The sequence below is a fragment of the Myodes glareolus genome, chromosome 22 (genome assembly GCF_982192425.1).
Source record: "Myodes glareolus chromosome 22, mMyoGla1.1, whole genome shotgun sequence".
Classification (NCBI taxonomy): domain Eukaryota; kingdom Metazoa; phylum Chordata; class Mammalia; order Rodentia; family Cricetidae; genus Myodes; species Myodes glareolus.
The window spans coordinates 2,579,657-2,599,175 of NC_142047.1; the positions used below are offsets into that span (position 1 = coordinate 2,579,657).

Consider the following 19,519-nt stretch of genomic DNA (forward strand, 5'->3'; position numbering starts at 1 on the left):
TTATTCCTCTTATCAGCCAACCCTCCTCCTTTATTACACACAATCCTTTGAACGGAATTCCTGGCAAGATAGAGCAGTGACTGTCAGCTCCAAGCCTGGTTGGGGTTTATTGGACAAAGACTCTTTGGGACTGTCTCAGAGACAGGTAAAGGGTGACCAAGCAAGAAAGAAGTAGAAAGAACCCCAAAAGAAAGAGAAGCAGTAACTAAAGAGTTTAGTGTGTGACTGGAGGTCAGGGAGAGAGTAGAACAGAGCCAACAGTAGCCAAGAGATTGGGGGGTGGGCAGTCAGAACACAGGCCTGAGGTCTAAGAAAGAAAACACCAGCCTGGCAGTGTGTTAGTGACCCAGCATCGCCCTTCCTGAAGATCTACAAAGGCACATGGGTCCTGAAAATTTCTTTTATTCTGGCGACTGGAAGCTGAACTAAGGAAGTCCAGAGGGCATTTGCAAAGGCCCCTCAAGTCACAGGGAGGCTCAGGGCTCACTTGGCGACACAGGGCCCATAGGTGGCACCCCAGCCTCTCAGGGACTATCTGAGGTCAGCAGGAAGGGGACACAAGTCAGAAAAGAAGACAAAGGTGGACGCTGGCTCCAAACCTCTCCCTACCAACTCTGCATCGTTTCTCTGTTTCTGTTACCCTTGAGCAGTGATTGCTGATTGGGAAAGTCGTCACCTCCAAGACCCTGTCTGGAAAACTGAACCTCTGTCTGGTGACAACTGTGAACACAGGACAAGCAGCTGTCAGCTCTTCCACTGGAAGCCACTCCTGGTCTTGTGGGTATACGAGGTCCATGGAAGTCCCTGTGTCCGAGGGATCGTGCTTCAGTCACCCAGCATCAGGATCCCTGAACACCACCCCGGTGTGCCCTCTGAGTTCCCAGAAGCTCCAGGATGAAAGTACACCACCCTCTGCTGGCATCATCCTGGGCACACACAGAGTGTCCCTCCCAGCTGTCTTCGGGGCAGGCCACGGCAGGCCCTACGATCCACGGGGACATGGAGAAGGAGAGTTCAGGGTATAATGAGGCTCGGGAGAAGCGGGGCCTGTCCTTCTCCATTGACGCTATCCTGAAGAGGCCCTCAGAGAAAAGAAACACACCCAGACCGCAAAGCGTAGGAGAAGAGGACTCCAGGCAGACAGCAACCCCAGGTTCAAAGCTAGAGAGGCCCCCACAGGATCAGTCCCAAGGTAAGTGACTTCTGGTCATTCGCTTTTCTGCCGTGGGCTCTGGGGAGGTTCTGATGGTTCTCATCAATAAAACAAGAGGCTATGACATCCAAAGTGATAATAGGTTCTAGGCCAGATGCTTATTAAACTTTTCATTCCGAATCAGAACCGTGCTATTCAGAGCACAGAAGCCCATTGGCTCGGCCGATTTTGCAAAATGCAGGGACATAGAGCTTACTCTTGTTGACCAGGCTATGACCAAGCTATGACCAGGAATTGTCAGTCACATTCACCTGCACTGATGAAGTGGTAGGCACTGTCCTTTCATTTGGACAGAAACTATGGCAACTGGGTTGATAAGGAAAGAGGTGGACAATGTCACCAAGTTACAAAACTAGAAGCCACAAGCTGGCACATCCAAAACCTTGTTCCTAGCACATTCTCCCCATGAGCTGCGCTCAGTTTGCATCAGCTCGCATGGCTTCTAGTACATGAAGCTTTGCCAGGGTCTGTCCTCATAGATTCCCCACACCCAAGTCTGTAGCTTCCCAAGGACATACACCTACATAAATGACCAGACAGTTTTCAGCTTTTCTTCAAGCCAGCATTCACTCAGGGCAGTGGATACCCCTTGCTGTGGGATCCTGGATGGCAAAGGGTGTCTCCAACCTATCTTAGCCTGCGGTGTGACTTTAGGGAAGTTCCTGTTCTCTCTGATCTCAGCTTTACTCTGTGAAGCAGCTCAGAGAATGGGAGTGAGGGATGTTAGTGCTTATGAAATCTCAAAGGCCATTCGGTCATGAGTCTGTAAGCCTGGAGTATCTCACACCAGACCCTGGTCTTTCCTGTTTTCACTCTTTTCATCTAAGAAAATGCTAGGCAGGAAGCTCAGGGGGTCCTTGATGGTATTACCTCCCCACACAGAGTCCTGCCCCAGCCAGTCTCCCACAGAGATTCCTCACAGGAGCTGTGCTTAGCTATAGGCAAGAGGACAATCTGGGGGAGACGCTGCCACCAGCAGCAGGGGAGTTGGCTGGTTTCCTGATAGAAAAGGGCTTCGGCTCAGCTTTCAGAAGTTCGCTGGTATCTTCCAGTCAATTAAGGATTCACAGAAGCCAGCTCACTAGGAGTTTTAACCTGGGTCTCATCTGCTGCAGCTGTATAAATGAATGCCACCTTCCCCATCACAGAGAGATGGGTGGGTGCCACTGCTACTGATAGCTAAAAGAGACTGCTTTTTCTGAACCTCCATTGAAGATTCGAGTATGTTCCGTTTGTATGTTCCTGCTAAGCCCAGAGCAGACACCAGAAAGTGCTGGCCAAAATAACAGCCACAGCATTGGAGGGTGCCCCGAGCTAGTACTTTCTCTCTTGTTCTAGTTCATGGTCATATATGTGAGACCCACTTTAGAGAAGGCAAATCGAAAAAAGAAGAGAAATCACCTATAAAAACTGCATAAGCAATTAGTACTAGCCCTGAGCCCTGGAGGCCTATGGCTGTGCAAGTTATTTATGGTCATAGTTTAAATTCATACAGCCCTCCTGCTAGAACTCAGTTTTCCCAACCCTTGGAGCAGGACCCTCTGGCAGTTCATGACTTTGGCTACTCACAGATGAAAAGCCACTATGTCAATAGTTCTGGAGTTAGCTTACTATAATAGTTCTGGAGTTAGCTTACTATAATAGTTCTGGAGTTAGCTTACTATAACAGTTCTGGAGTTAGCTTACTATAATAGTTCTGGAGTTAGCTTACTATAATAGTTCTGGAGTTAGCTTACTATAACAGTTCTGGAGTTAGCTTACTATAATAGTTCTGGAGTTAGCTTACTATAACAGTTCTGGAGTTAGCTTACTATAATAGTTCTGGAGTTAGCTTACTATAATAGTTCTGGAATTAGCTTTCTACCCTAGCTTCCTACAGTGTCAACAGTAATGGTCAGGACAGAAGGACCTCTCTTCAAATGTGTGCATTTGAGCAAAAACACAAAGTAACGATGAAGAAAACTGAAGCAGACATAGGGCAAGCAGGTGGCCAGTGTGGCAGCCAAGTACAAAGGTGGCCTGCGGACATCTGTGGGATGTGCTGGGTACACAGGGCTGGGTGCACAGGGAAGGGACTCAAGAACACTGACTACTAAGCCCAGACACAGTGTCAGTGCACAGGAGGACTTTTAGCAAATCACTTCCTCATCTGGGTCTGTTTCCTCAAAGGTAACATAAAGAAGCAGAGAGAGATCTCCGTACAGCTCTGACATGTTGGAAACCCCCCAAAAAGGCCATGGGAGTCATTTTTTCCTCCATGCAGAAAGTCCAGTCAGAATGCCATGTGGGAAGGAGCAAGGTAGTTAATAAGCAGGCCCTGTGAACCACCCTTGTCCCTCCCTACCATCTGAGGAGCCCCGGGTACAACTCAGGATATGGTGGCTGGCCATTGCCCTTCAGCTCCTTGTGTTCTGTCCCTCCTCCGGGACAGACCCCCCCACTCCCCCAAAAGGGCAGCATCCAAGGACAACAGCAAAGCTTCAGGTCCCTTGCTGTTCCATTTTACATGTACAGGACTCCATGGAGTGGCTGGTAGACTTTACCTCCAGTGATGGTTTGAATCTGAAACCTCCCCTACAGGTTCATGTTTTGAATGCTTGTTCCCTGCTACTCACACACCCTGGGCTGCTCCACCATGCCTCCCCTGCCATGGTGCACTACAGACCTCTGAAACTATGAACCAGATGGATTTTTTCTGTCAAGTTTTATAGTCACAGCTCCATGCAAATAACCAACCCCACCCCTACGCCACCATGTAAGAACTTGGATTAACTGTGGCATTTCAGGTCCCATGTCTAAGACAGTGACACAGCTCAAAGCGAGGCCGCAAATCTGTACTCTAGAAGCTTCTAATGAATCTGGTATCCAGGGTATTCTTTGAGGAGGCTGGGACTCCAAGAGGTAAAGTGGTAAAGATCTAAAGTTCATAAAGAGCCAGAACCGGACCTGTCACCCAGGCTCCCAGGCCAATCCAAGGTATTGTCCATGGATTGACTTTCCTAGCAAGGACTAAGGTCCATTGCCTTTGGGACCGTAACGATGAAGGGGTTGACCCCTCTCAGATCTCAAATCAGTAGAAAAATCTAAACCTGTGAAAAGATATTGGACTCAACCACCATTTACTTCCCTTGGGAGAAGCTAGCCCTCTGAAACCCAGGGACCTTCCAAAGTCAAGGGAAAGCCAGTCAGGAAGAAACCTCTCTCAATACTGGAGACTCAGAGCCTGAAAAAGAAGACGCCATCTCTGCCTAGCCCCCTGGTGAACCTCTGAAACCCTAGCCCTAGGGGAAAAGGAGGCCTGTGTGGACTACCCAGCCTCTGCAAAATCTCCTTACATCCCTTCCCTTCTCATGAACTGTTTGTTGGCTACCTTGGTGAAGAAGCACTAAGTGTGTTCCCTGGGCAGGAAGGCAACTAAGGAGGTAAAGAGGAATAAAACCAGAGGCAGTGACTGTCCACATATAGCAAGCTGTGGCCAATCACAAAGATAATTCTTGCCAGATTCACCACGAAGCAGTGCCAACTTGTGCCTATTTGGTCTGATGGAGCTGGCTAGGGCAGAGTGACATTCTGGGTGTTTGAGGAATATCCTACAGCAAGGGTTAGCAAGATTTTTTTTCCTGCAAAGGATAATACTGTAATTCTAAGCTTTAATGATGGTCTCTATCACAATTACTCTACCATGGAGGTTGAAAACACTGATAGATATATTTGTGTTCTAATAAAACTTTATTTTCAAAAAGAAGACAGTAGGTTCATTGGTCCTCATGTTGTGGCTGCTCAGCCTCTGCCCCTGCCTCGTTACTGGGCTATTCAAGGTTCTGCACACACCTGACCTGTTTGTGTCTGCATTCATCTCTATCACTCTTTCAGAACTTCTTGTTCTATGCACAAGATATGTACTTCTGAACCTTCACAAGATATGTACTTCTGAACCTTTCCTCCCTTCAGATGCCCTGCCCCTCAGTTTTTGAAAACCATGTCTCCTCCCCATGTTCCTTCGTCATCCTCCCCTCCCTCTGGTTAGTTCCCTGACCTCTCTCCTGTCTGTGAGTGCTTCTGACAGCCTCTATAGTCACAGGAGTCCTTCCTCCCTCCCACTTGTGTGTATTTGTGCGCATGTGTTTATACATGTGTGCATGTGTGTGTGTGTGTTTATACATGTGTGTGCACATGTGGGTTTGTGTGTGTGTGCTTATGCATGCATGAGGGGATAGACAGAGACAGAGAGTCCCTTCTTCTCTTCTGAAGGACACCAGTCACTGGAATCATGTCTACCCTCTCTCCAGAGTCTTAACTTAATTATATCTACAGACTATTTCCAAATAAAATTCCATTCATTGTTAAGAGGAGTTTGAATTTGGACATATCTTTTGGGGGCAGGATCATACCTCTCACAGGTCTCTCACTTCTTCCCCTTTTATCTTATGCTCCTTCCTTTTTCTTTTCTCTTCCTGTTGCTGGAGGCTGCTCATTCATTTCCCAGCTACCCAGACCAGAACTAATCACACAGAAACTATATTATTACAACACTGCTTGACCTATTACCTCACACTTCTTATTGACCTTAAATTAACCCATTTCTATTAATCTGTGTATCGCTACATGGTTGTGGCCTACTGGTAAGGTTCCATCTGGCATTTGACATCTGTCGTTTACAGCAGCTACATGGCTTCTCCTTGACTCTGCCTACTCTCTCCTCCTCTGTCTGCTTGAAATTCCTGCCTTGCCCTATTTTGCATTGCAATAGGCCACCCCATAGCTGATTCTTTATTAACCAATGGTATTCACAGCATACAGAGGGGAATCCCACATCACCTCCCCTCTTCTGTCTAAATAAAAAGGAAGGTTTTAACCTTAACATAGTAAAATTACATATAACAACGCAGGTAACAAGCAAGAATTACATATACAATATTTATATCTATTTTATCTTTTATTATAACTAAGGAAAACTATAATTATAACTATCTATTCTTAAACTCCAGAAGAATATAATATTACCTAAGTTAACGGGAAGTGCATTATAAGCAACTTCCAAAACTCTAGAACTGACAGAGACATCTCGCTGCCTGAACAGTCACCCAAGTTTTTCTGTAACATTGGAGCATCCATATTCAGCCTACAAGTCCAAGTAGCTGGCAGATGTTTCCATGAAGCAAGAAATTTCAAAGACAGTTCCACGTATATTGGAAGTTTGTCAGTCACTTTCTTCTGCGTCCCAAATAATGTCTGGCATACTTTTCATGAAGCAGGAACCCCAAAGGACCGTCTGACCCTTAGGCAAGTTCAGCAATAATTTTTCTGTGGGTCCTGCATGTCCAGTTCATCCAGCATAACATCAAAAAGTCCAGGCAAAAGCAGTTTCTTACCCAAATGACTAACCAACTCCATAAGGAGCCTCTTCAATGCCCATCATTCTTTGAAGTAGATTGGTGTGCCAGAAGCAGATATGTCTCATTGTCATGAAAAGTCCCAAGTTATTAAAACATTTTAAATTTTATTAGTCTTTGAAAGGTTTGAAGAATAACTATCCTTCTGAAATATATCTCTATACATCTAGAAAACCTAACTAACATGACTACAAACTTGACTATTACAGATGACTAACTATTAACCTGTATTTCTTAATTATACATTACACTTTTAAATGAGCATAATACACCTTAATCAAGAGCATAAATATACATATAACAAAATTGACCTTAAACTTGTATCAATAAACCAAGATCCATACCAATGCAAAGTATTTATCTCTATAGCATATCCCCATTTATGCAAACAAACATTTATAAACAATATCAGGGGATTTGGGCGTAGTTCTCTCCAAACTGCTTCCTGATTTTTGTTGGGTGAAGTAATTTTAGGGGGTTATAGAGACCTTTCAGAGGGTTCCATTGAACCATATTAGTCTGGAAGGAATCCGCAGGTTCTCAACCTCTGTGAAAACAAAAGCAGAACCTCTTTTCCAAAGCAACAAATCCTTAGACCCAAATTTTGAAGTTAAGATACCTTTAAAGTATATTTGTTGGTTTAGCTTAGCAGCCCCCAGAATCAAATATCTCTCTGCAGTCAAAAAATTCAAAAAAAACCCCACAATAATATACATAATCCAGACTCTCTGTGTATATTCCATCTTTACATGGCTTATTTTTCTTTACTCCTTTAATCTATGACTGTCTTTACTCTGTCTCCTTAAAGTCTTTGCTTTTAAAAAAAACTACTTACTTCCTTTTATAGCTATCTATATTCTTTTTCTTCTCTCTCTTAAGCCTACATACATTTATCCAATGTGGAGGTCTTTTTCATTTAAATCTGTCTTTATTATGTATCTGCAATCCTTTTCTGACAAGGGCCACTTCTTAAAATGCTAAGTAGCATGGCTGCTTTGTCTTTCGGATCCGCCCAGTCCAACATGGCAGAGGCCCATTTAGTGCCAGCTCTGTGAGTCATGCTCACAGCCTCACTTCCAGACACACAGCAGGTCTGTGTTGCTTTAAGCAAGTTGTAGCATTTGCTCACAAATCCCATTTAAGTGCTCAGCATCCTGAAAAAGCCAGAACTGTTTGTGCAATTAGCACAAACCAGGAAGCCACCATTTTGAAACCCCATGGGTTTTTGGGTTTTTTTGTTTTTTTTTTTTTTTTTTTGCTAATGTTGAATCAAGAAGACCTGTCTTAAAGGAGCCACAGCACCCCTGCTCGCCACCATCAAACAGAGCCCACCCAGGGCGGGGGGAATCAGTTACCAAATAGCTGCACTAAATCTCGCTAAACCAACCAAAAAAAAAAAAAAATCTTGTTTGTTTGGTTGGTTGGTTTGTTGCTTGGTTGGTTTTGTCTAGAATTTCAGATTTTATGTGGGTATAGTCAGCCTGTGTTGGCACACCAATCTGTTGATGAGGGCTGCTCTTTCATTTACTGGCCACTCAGACCCAAAATAAACACACAGAAACTGTATTATTACAACACTGCTGTGCTTATTACCTCATGCTTCTTATTGGCTAGCTCTCATATCTTAATTAGCTCATTTCCATTAATCTGTGTATCACCACATAGTTGTGGCCTACTGGTAAGGTTCTGTCCAGCATCTGTCTCCTGCTGCTGCTACATGGCTTCTCCTTGACTCTACTTGCTCTCTCCTTCTCTATCTGTTGAAATTTCTGTCTTTCCATATTCTGCGCTGCAATAGGCCCAAAGCAGCTTCTTTATTAACCAATGGTATTCACAGCATAAAGAGGGGAATCCCACATTATCTTCCCTTCCCTTTCTTCTCTCCTCTCTTTTCTGTTCCATTCAAGTCACCCACCCACTCACTCCCGGGGCCTTTAACTGCACAGCCAGGGCCAATTAGCAAACCACAGAGAAGGAGCAATCAGGGAAGGGAGTTGAGAGCAATGAAACATCAGTTTATAATTAGGTGGTCTAATCACCTGCATAAATTGTGTATTTATTATGATCGAAGTATTAAACGGCTCAGTTATAATTAAGTTCTGCTAACTCATTCTCTTTGAAGACTCACTGAAGTGTGATTCACACCTCCCAGAATTAACAATGGGCTAGAAGGAGCCACATGAAAGAGGTAGCTGTCCTGGCTGCCTTCATCCACCTCTCCTTGCCCCAGGTGTTCTTGTCCATCTCAAAAAATGGAGTTGCTGGGATGAGTTGGAGCCGTGGACTTCCTGATGTTGGATGTCCTGTATAGAGGTCAAAAAAATGTTGTCCAAAATAGCAACTGCTAGATCAAAGTGGCCAAGAACCTGGGAAGGAGATGCTAGGCCTGGACCAGGAACCCTAGGATTGTTTCACTCTCTACCAGTGACCCTTCCTGCTTGTAAAATTGGGGCTTGATGATTCCTAATCCTCTCAGAGCAGAGATACAGGATGCCCTGGTTCTTGCATCTATGAAGGACTCCATCCTAGGCCTGGAACAGCTTCCCTGGTGGGCTCAGATTTCCAATGCTTTGATGAAGAAATCTCTGCAGATCCAAAGGTGTATAGGCTGCATCATGTTCCAGTCTCTCTTCCATCCATAATCTGCTTACACTGCTCTTCCTCTGGTACCTGCTTCTGTCTTCTGTGACCAATTATGATCAGTCACCTGGTAACAACCTTCCTGGCCTCTGGCCACCTCTATAAGCACACAATGGGAAAGCTAAAGCATTGACCTTCATCCATACTGCACTTGTCTCTCCCTCCCTGTAGTCCATGGTGAGGTTGGCTCTGAGTAAACCCCCAGGGAATCTCGACACAATCCCCACTGCTGACACTCCCCTCCTTCCCAGACACAGGTATAGAGGCAAGTATGGCAAAGTCTTTACTTCAGATTCTTCCGAGGCCATCAAATTCAGCACCACACCAATCTCATATGTCCTTTTCTGGAGATTAGTGGCAAATAAATGATATTGTAATGGAGAAAAAAATGCAAAACTTGGCCCAGAACACAATTTTTTCAGAATCCTTTAGACAGTCCAATGAGAAAGAGCTGCCAAACAGAACATTCCACAGTGACGGTTGTGTTACACAGCTACAGTCCAGCATGGTAGCCCCTCACCACACTTGGCTGTCCTGATGGATAACATAGCTGATCAGCTGAATTTTCTATTTTACTTATTTCAATAGCCACTTTGATCTACCAGCTGCTATTTTGGACAACTCATTTTTGAGCTTTCTGCATGATGTCCAGCCTCTGGTCCTGAATTATTTTCCTGACTCTAGGGTTCAAGTCTCTCTGTTTCTCTCCCAAATGGACTTGACCTTAGTTGGGAACCCAGCCACTGGGCGTGAGTGACCTCAGCTCTGGAGTTTTCTCACTACCACTATGTCTCTCTGGTTTGAGGTTGTTCCCAAGAAGGGAAATATAATAAAAACCAGCATTAGTATAGTTTTACAAATATACTATTTGTAAAAAAAATAATAATAAAGATATGCAAAAAATCACAATAAATATAAGGGCAAAGAAATAGTCATATTATAAAAAGAAAATAATCAACACTGACTACTGATATCTCTAGAACCATTTTTCAAGTCTTGAAAAAGGGCTTTGGCGTCTTGAGCTAAGCAGGTCCATTTGGAACTCAGCCTCCATGTCCCCATGCATGTGAATTTTAGGTACGATCTTTCTTCTAGGAAGGATCACTAGAGTGACTGAACATTCCTACCACCATCGTATTATCATTCCTCAGAAAAAAGTCCATTCAGAGCACATGTAGTTCAGAGCCAATGGCATACAATATTTTTCTAGCCTTCATTTTAAATTTGAAACCAGTCTTGGCTACATAAGGCCTTGTCTCAATAACAAATTTGTTATTGCTGTTATTATTATTGTTGTTGTTACTTAAAAGCAGGGTAGACTTGGAAAGGTAGGAAGCAGAGAGTAGAAGTGAGATTTCTACCAGAGATGGCACACAATAGCTAAAAAGAAGAGTCAGCAAGTAAAGGCACTTGCCGTCAATTCTGATGACCTGAGTTTAATCTTTGAGAAAGCCGCTCTGCCACAAGTTGTCCTCTGACCTCCATATCTTCTCCCTAGCAAATGTTCATGCCTCCACTCCACTCACACTCCCCACCTCGCAGTGCACACATGCACATGCCATTTTTCTCCTCAACTAAAGGCCCCCAGGCAAGCATCCCTGGGGAGAAGGATTGCAGAATCTGGTCAGAGTGGATTTGTATTTGGTCGTCTATCATTCAACACCTCTCCCACCTCACCCTACAGACAGCGAGTACAAGTACAGCGTAAATTAAATGTTCTCAAGTTGTGAAGGTTAACCAGAAAAAGCTCAGGTCTTGTGGTGTGGTTTCTACCATCCTGTAATAAGCATCAACCCCCGCAAAAGATGAAAGGAACATTAGTGGATCTTTTCAGTTACTAAACTGCCAGCATTTCCCAGTTCTTCCTCTCCTTTCAAAGCACGTCAGCTCTCGTCAGTCATCCATGTGGCACGTGACAACAGATGCTCTACAAAATTTCAGGTGTATTTTACAAAAGTATGTCTTCTGTCCTCTGAGTTATTTATTTGGAGCAAATATTGGTGAAGCTCTCTCTGGGCATTGGTTGTTTGATTAATCTGAGAGCCTCCTGCCTTCCAGGGGTACACTATCCAGAAAGAAGGCTGTAGCAGATATGAGCTGCCTCCCCAGTGTTTGTCCTCCAAGCATGAGTATTGAGTCTTCCTTGGTACTAGACTCTATCCTCATCTGAAAGTGAAGACAATTTGGGCTGAGAGTTTGTGTGTTTTTTCTACATTTCTGTAATGCGTCCAATTAAGACTACTGCAGGTTTATCTTCAAACGCATTGACCAGAAAATAAACCACAGAGTTTGGTCACCCCACCAGCATTCAGTGTTGCTTGGCTCTATAAGGGGCTAAAGTATAAAGGCAGCCGAATCTCCCATTCTGAAAGATCTCCCTGGGAGAAGCAAGTGTGTATAGTACTTTTTTTGTATGACTGGTGTGTGTATGTAGTCATATTTTTCTTTGGGCCACCAGCTCACAAATAATGACATGGAGATTTATTAATTATGAAAGCTTGTTGTGTCTGTTCCTTTGGTGTATGTCCACCATTGTGAGAATAGTGAATCATAGATGCTAATAGTACCACTTCATTTCTCTAGGTACAAACCCTTTCTCATTGCTTGTCTTTTCAAACATTTGCTTAGATATTAATAATATCACGGGTTTGTTCTATCATCTAAAAGAAGGACAGTTTGTACAAGGACTATAGACCATAGGTACTAATTATTATGAAATTGATAATAACTTCTAACTTTTTACTTGTCACTATGAAATATTATTTCTGTCATATTTACTTTGAGCCTTTTCTGTGTTGAGGCCCATCAGTTGATGTCTATCCTTGGACCCTATGTACCCAAAGTCAAGAAAAGGTCAAAGAATAAAATACTTAAATATTTTTAAGATTGAATTTATGTCCCAAAGAACCTGTGTAAATTAGTATTATGTCTGTCCTTGAAATTATTATCTGTTGCAAGAAAACACCTATGGGATATGCTACAAAGACAGGCAGTTGAGCAATCTGAGTGAGTCTGGGTACCAAGGTTGGCAGAGTGAGGGCAGTAGAGCTGGCTATGCCAGTATGAGTACCCACCGTGGCTCCCCAGAGTACTGTGCCTAGCTGTATTACATAGGGTACAGCTGAATACATAGGGTCACTCTCTTGAACTCCTTAGCAATTTTAGGTTAGAACTTGCTTTAGAAAGAGCACAGTGAGGCATCAAGCAAAGGCTAGGATATTAGAGCATGAATCCATCAATGCCTTCTTCCCATTTCTGCTGCCCTAGGATGGGCTCTTGCCCCCATCCTCTACTTCCACCTTGGAAAGGGACTGGCTGAGTTATAACTTCCAGGATATTCAAAGTCAGGTACCAAGATGCAGGATGGGGTCAAATCTCTCAAAACTTTGGGGTAACTCCCAGGTCCCTGGAAAGACTAGCATACCCCATGAACGTTCTCATTCAATCTGTCTCCCTCAAAATTAAATAGTAAATTAAAAAGCAACCATGAGGATTGAGGATATGACTCTATAGGTAAGAGCAATTGCTGTAAAAACATGAGAAGCTGAGTTCAAATCCCCAGCACAGATGTAGAAAATCAGGGTGTATCTAGATGCACAGCTGTAACCCGCTTGGGAACAGAGACAGGAGGATCACTGGAGCTTTCTGGCTGCCAACCCAGGTCCAATTTTAGTGGGACACCCTGTGTCAAGGGAATGTAACAGAGAATGACAGAACAGAGCACCCTTTGTCCTCCTGCACATACACCACACACACATACATATACTTACACATAAACAAACAAATAAATCCCATGACAGACAGAGAGTGACAATCTAGGTAATAAAAGGAAAAGACTTTGGACTCTTTTTTGAACAGGGGCCCTTACATTTTCATTTTGTGCTGAGCCCCATAAATGGCAGAGTCAAACCTGAATGGAACTGAGACTAGTCAGGTGGATTGGAGATAAACTGGCAGGGCTCTGCTGCCACCATGCTTGACCTGCCCTTCGTAAGACAAGGTTGGCATACTTTCTCTGTAATTACTTCTGTCTTTATAGCCATATGCTGTCAGAGGCAATGATTCAGTGCCACCATTATAATGCAAAATTGGGAAGAGATCATACAAAATGCAATACATAGAGCTATGTTTCAATAATACTTTATTTTAAAATACAATAGGATGGGTTTGGTCTGCTTGCCATCTCTCATTATAGACAAAGGGGTGTGCCTTAAAGACATTTAAACAGAAGAAAGGCACAGAATTAGAAAATTTTCTAGAAGGTTAACTTGACTTCACTGGGAAGAAGAGGATTAGCCTAGAGGGGGTTCTAGAAGACAATGGTGCTAACCTCCAATTCCAAGGTGTAGCGTCTGTCTGTGCACTACAGTACTATGTGTGCTGCAGTACTACGTGTGTTACAGTACTACGTGTGCTACAGTATTACGTGTGAAGCAGTACTATGTGTGCTACAGTACTACGTGTGTTACAGTACTACGTGTGCTACAGTACTACGTGTGCTGCAGTACTGTGTGCTACAGTACTACGTGTGCTACAGTACTATGTGTGCTGCAGTACTGTGTGTCCTACAGTACTAAGTGTGCTGCAGTACTGTGTGTGCAACAGTACTACGTGTGCTACAGTACTACGTGTGCAACAGTACTACGTGTGCTACAGTACTGTGTGTGCTACAGTACTGTGTGTGCTACAGTACTGTGTGTGCTACAGTACTACGTGTGCTACAGTACTACGTGTGCTGCAGTACTATGTGTGCTGCACTACTGTGTATGCTACAGTACTATGTGTGCTACAGTACTGTGTGTGCTACAGTACTGTGTGTGTTACAGTACTACGTGTGCTACAGTACTGTGTGTGCTACAGTACTGTGTGTGCTGCAGTACTGTGTGTGCTACAGTACTGTGTGTGCTGCAGTACTGTGTGTGCTACAGTACTGTGTGTGCTACAGTACTACATGTGCTACAGTACTACGTGTGCTAGAGTACTACATGTGCTACAGTACTACGTGTGCTAGAGTACTGCGTGTGCTACAGTACTACATGTGTACAGACCTACGTGTGCTGCAGTACTGTGTGTGCTGCAGTACTGTGTGTGCTACAGTACTGTGTGTGCTACAGTACTACATGTGCTACAGTACTACGTGTGCTAGAGTACTACATGTGCTACAGTACTACGTGTGCTAGAGTACTGCGTGTGCTACAGTACTACATGTGTACAGACCTACGTGTGCTGCAGTACTGTGTGTGCTACAGTACTACGTATGCTACAGTACTATGTGTGTACAGTACTACTTGTGCTGCAGTAGTACGTGTGCTACAGCACTACGTGTGCTACAGTACTGTGTGTGCTACAGTACTACGTGTGTACAGCACTATGTGTGCTGCAGTACTGTGTGTGCTACAGTACTGTGTGTTCTACAGTACTACGTATGCTACAGTACTACGTGTGCTACAGTACTACGTGTGCTGCAGTACTACGTGTGCTGCAGTACTACGTGTGCTACAGTACTACGTGTGCTACAGTACTGTGTGTGCTACAGTACTACGTGTGTACAGCACTACGTGTGCTACAGTACTGTGTGTGCTACAGTACTGTGTGTGCTACAGTACTACGTATGCTGCAGTACTACGTGTGCTACAGTACTACGTGTGCTTCAGTACTTCGTGTGTACAGTACTACGTGTGCTGCAGTACTGTGTGTTCTACAGTACTACGTATGCTACAGTACTATGTGTGCTACAGTACTGTGTGCTACAGTACTGTGTGTGCTACAGTACTGTGTGTGCTGCAGTACTGTGTGTGCTGCAGTACTACGTGTGCTACAGTACTGTGTGTGCTGCAGTACTGTGTGTGTTACAGTAGTGTGTGTGCTGCAGTACTATGTGTGCTACAGTACTACATGTGCTACAGTACTACGTGTGCTACAGTACTATGCCCGTAGTGCAGCACTTGTACCACAGGGCCATTCGTTCACGAGCTAGGGAAAGGGCCTGGAGATTTAAACATATACACACACACGAGGGAGGACTCATCCTTGAAACAAGAACACCAACTTTATTGTGTTCATGGGCAGCTTATATTGTGCTCTGGCCACAACCCAGCTCTCGGGATCTTTCAGCTGCGGCCACCAGAACCCACTCCCCCGTCTCATGCTCAGAGCAGCTAAAACACAGGGAAACACTTTGTTTCACTCCAGCAGGCAAAGGGTCTGAGGCAGACAAAGAAAGTCAAGGGGCCAGGGGTCTTCAGCCCCTAACACCAAGGAGCCAGGGACCAAGGCTCAGCAGTGGCCATGGGCTTGGAGAAGGAAGAACATGAACGTCTCCCCAAGGGACTGACAGCCAGGTCTCTGACCCAACTTGCATGCCTTCTCCCACAGAGGAAAAAAAGAACAAGCGGAGAGTTCGCACTACCTTCACCACGGAGCAGCTACAGGAACTGGAGAAGCTCTTCCACTTTACCCACTACCCCGACATCCATGTCCGGACCCAGCTGGCCTCCAGGATCAATCTGCCTGAAGCTCGAGTACAGGTACTGTGACCACTTCCACCCAGTTTCCTGCTGGGCCCTCAGCCCTGCAGGGCTGCCCCAGCTGTTTATCTCCTGGGTTCCAGGCAATGAGACTACCATCGTCTAATAAAGAATCTCTCCTTTGTGATGGCAATGTAGTGAGTAAACATTGGTGCTCTCCACCCATCTCTGTCCCATGCCCCCTCTCAGCTGCTCATTCATGCTTTCAATCACAGCATCCGAGGACTGGGGTTAACCAACATTTTTACTAAGAGCAATCACTTTGGGTTTTGCTAGACACACAGTCACTGTCAGAGGGCCATTGTCTCTGCCATGGTGGCCTGAAAGCAGCCACAGCCAAGGAAGAAACAGGTGAGCATGGTGACATTCCAACAAAATTTTATTTACAAGTGTGGAAGTTTGATTTCTATACAAGCTGCCAGTGTCAGAAAATACTATTCTTCTTTTTGTTTCTTTTCTCAATGGTTTAAAACTGTGCCAATCACTCTCAGCTGGAGGGCCACTCAGACATTTGGAATTGTAGGTGTGGCTGACCAGGGTTACTGTTGGCCAGCCTGGTAAAGAACACCTCCATCTCCTTGGTGGAAGCAGTGCAGCAGACAGACCAAGTATTCATGGTCAGAGACAGGGTTTCTATACTAACAGCCTAATCTAACATCTGCCATCTTGTGACCACCAAGGTCGACCTGGTGCCCTCTTTTAGCTACATTCTGTTGGAAAAGTCTCAGGCTGGCACGAGGCTCGGCTCTGTCCCACAGCAACACTGCCAAGACTCTGAACACAGAGACTTCGACATCATTCTTTAAAAAAATAAAAACCTGCAGTTTATTTGCTCTCACTCAGAATCAAAATAAAGGTCCAGCCCAATGTACCATGCTCCATTCAACGCCCTTCCTCTGGCTAGAGCCCAGCTAAGTCTTAGTCTGGCTAAGTTCCTCCTACTTGGAACTGTGTTTAACACCTGCATCTGCCATCAAGTCTAGAAACTAACACCTGCTTCCCCAGAATCACCAAGTACAAATGGCTGCATGTCAGAGACCATCAGGGCTCCCAGGAATGCAGAGATCTGCCAATGTTCAACCTATAGATGCCAAGTGGTCCACAGGGGTTGCAAACTGGTGGCCTACTGATGGAAGACAGCCCACAGATGGCTTTTATTTGGCCTGCATGGCATTTAAAAACTCAAAAGCATTCACATAAAAAAAAGAAAAGGAAGGAATGAAAGGAGGAAGGGAGGGAGGGAGGGAAAAGAGAGAAAAAGGAAGGAAGGTAGGAAGGAAGGAAAGGAAGGAAGGAAGGAAGGAAGGAAGGAAGGAAGGAAGGAAGAAAGAAAGAAAGAAAGAAAGAAAGAAAGAAAGAAAGAAGAAAGAAAGGATAATCAAGATCCTTCACGCTGGAGGCTGGAGACTGCTGACTGACACGCCAGCTCCTGTTCCCAGGTGGCAGCTGTCTGCAGGACCTAAGATCTTCAAGCTCTGCTCACCCAGACCCCACCCAACCTTCTCAGTTATCACTCACGCATGTCCCCCACCCCTGGTCTCTTCCCTGAAGTCTCCAGACTTGACATGCAAAGAACTCCCCCTCCCAAGGTGTGATTTTATAAACTGTGAAGTGCTCATTCTTTGGGGGATGCTAATATTCTGCATTTGGGGGAAGATACCAGATGGGGGTGGGGCTAGTAGTTGGAATGAATTTACTTTACACACATCCATTTTCTTTCCCTGACCGCAGATCTGGTTCCAGAATCAGAGAGCCAAGCGGAGAAAACAGGAAAAGATTGGAAGCGTCAGCGCATCGCAGCAGCCTGGTGAGGCCAGCTTGACCCTACCCTCAAACATGGACGTGGTTGTGAGTGGCTCAGTCCTCAAGTGGTGCTAGAGGGACAGTCGGCTGGGTCCATCTCAACCCGGCCCTGCTGTGAGGGAGCCCTGGGGAAGGTGCTTACAGTAGTGGGCACAGTGGGAATCCTTCCAGAAATAGGAAGGCCAAGGAGATGCCTAAAAGAGGGATCTGGAACAAGTGTCTCGCTAGCTGGCTCTCGCTTTGAGTGACAGAGTGGTCTTGTCACTTGTACAAAACTTCACAGTTCACAAAACAGAGTCACAGGGTAAAGCATAGAACATAGGGGTTGGGCAGTCAGCTCTAAAATAGACTGCCCAGTGTCAAATCTCAGTTCAAATCCCACATCACAGTGTGCCATAGAAAAGTCACCTTGCTCCTTAGAGGTCAGTACTAAAGTTTTAACCAGAATGAAGTGACTAAGACCTGGAATCTTCTATTCATGGTCTGCTACTGAAGGAGTGATTCTCTGAGGAGTGAGGTGACATCCTAGACACACGACTGCTATCCATGCTGTGAGGTTAGGTCCAGGCAGGTATGCTGAAAGTCCCGGGAGGGCAGGACCAGCTGCCACACTACCCACCACCAGCTCCTTGAATCATGGAGGCACCTAGGAAGCAGCAAGAACAGTTCTTGGTCAAGATTAGGACTCATCGGTTCCCTCTGATCTTTCCTGACAGGGTCCTGTGCTGACACCCACAGCTCTGCCCATGTTGGTGCCTCCCACAGGATGCTACCTATGCTCTCAGACTCAGCTCACTTCAGCCTGGTTCCCTGCCCAGATCACCCTTGTCCCATGGCACCCATGGGATCTGCAGCCCTTGCCTGGCTATCTTACCCAACAGCCTTGTGTTCCTACCCTTACCCTGCCACCTCCATACCCCAAGTGGGGCAGCATCTGTGCCACCTCAACATAGGAACTGGTTGCTCTTTTCCCAAGCAGGCTGCTCTTCTCTCTCAGTGACAGCAGACAACCCTGGACCTCAGGGAAAATCCCTCCACAATCCGTCAATGGCCCACAGCCCAGGAAACAGCCGAGAGCTTGCTATTGAAGACTACATTGGCATGGCAGCAAAAGACAACACACCAGTCCAAGTCATTCTCCTAGTGCAGAAGCCTGGCTGCCCGAGGACTGGGGATGAACTCCAGAATAAGCCACTCCAATTTACCCCGGTGCTTCCTCTAATGGCTGTGCCACCTCCAGCTGGTCAGTCACACCCCCTGTATCTCATCTGTAACAGATTTTTTCTGAGAACCCTTTGCTTCCTTACTTTGGGAAGATGAGCCCTGGGAAGCACAAGATGTGGGGAGGCCCAGGAGTGGATTCACATCCATGCACCCATCCATGACATCTGTACTGATCACTAAGCATTGTACACTTGGGAATGTGGAGCTGAACAGATTGGACTCTGCCTAGGTCAGTTGAAAGGTGACACTGACCTCTGCCTGCATCAGATGGCGGTGACCTTGCACTTGGCTCCTGTCCAGCACATTACTATTGACTTTGGTATGAAAAATCTCAGAATGAGAGAAAAATAGAAAACAATATTTTTAATTTAAAACAGAATTTCGTGTCTATCATTTGCTGGTCTGGGAAGCATGACCCGTCCTCACTGGAATTACTGACGAAGAAGACAGCAAAGCTCTCTGTGCACACAGGGCCCAGCTACCCTGCTTGGCTCTGTGCTGAAAAACCCTGGGCGCAGCTCTTGGTTTCTTTGCAGGGATGCTAGATCATGGTTCTCAACCTGTGGGTAGCGACCCCTTTGGCAAACCTCTATCTCCAAAAATAGTTACAGTAGCAAAATTACAGTTATTAAGTAGCACAGAAAATAGATTTATAGTTGGAGACCCCCACAACATGAGGAATTGTATTAAAGGATCACAGTGCTGGAAAAGTTGCCCTA

At 45.2% G+C, this 19,519-nt stretch overlaps 1 protein-coding gene across 3 annotated transcripts; it reads left to right on the top strand.

Moving 5' to 3' along the window:
• The first annotated feature begins 32 nt into the window (after positions 1–32).
• Isx (intestine specific homeobox) lies at positions 33–19,179 on the top strand. 3 transcript variants are annotated; one of them, XM_048438251.3, is made up of 5 exons: positions 33–145; positions 651–1,192; positions 15,622–15,773; positions 17,505–17,580; positions 18,293–19,179. In XM_048438251.3, the coding sequence occupies exons 2-5, from the start codon at positions 895–897 to the stop codon at positions 18,574–18,576; spliced, it is 810 nt and encodes a 269-aa protein (XP_048294208.1). In that variant the 5' UTR covers positions 33–145; positions 651–894; the 3' UTR covers positions 18,577–19,179. The 3 variants fall into 3 exon arrangements, with proteins under 3 accessions (XP_048294208.1, XP_048294210.1, XP_048294207.1); XM_048438253.3 differs by having other exon boundaries at positions 34–1,192; positions 17,505–17,621; XM_048438250.3 differs by having other exon boundaries at positions 34–1,192.
• Positions 19,180–19,519: the final 340 nt, after the last annotated feature.

Coding starts and splice junctions, on each gene's coding strand:
- Isx (XM_048438251.3), top strand. CDS start 895: ATGAAAGTACACCACCCTCTGCTGGCATCATCCTGGGCACACACAGAG. Junction 15,774..17,504: donor TGCCTGAAGCTCGAGTACAG/GTACTGTGACCA, acceptor CCCTGACCGCAG/ATCTGGTTCCAGAATCAGAG. Junction 17,581..18,292: donor CAGCGCATCGCAGCAGCCTG/GTGAGGCCAGCT, acceptor CTTTCCTGACAG/GGTCCTGTGCTGACACCCAC.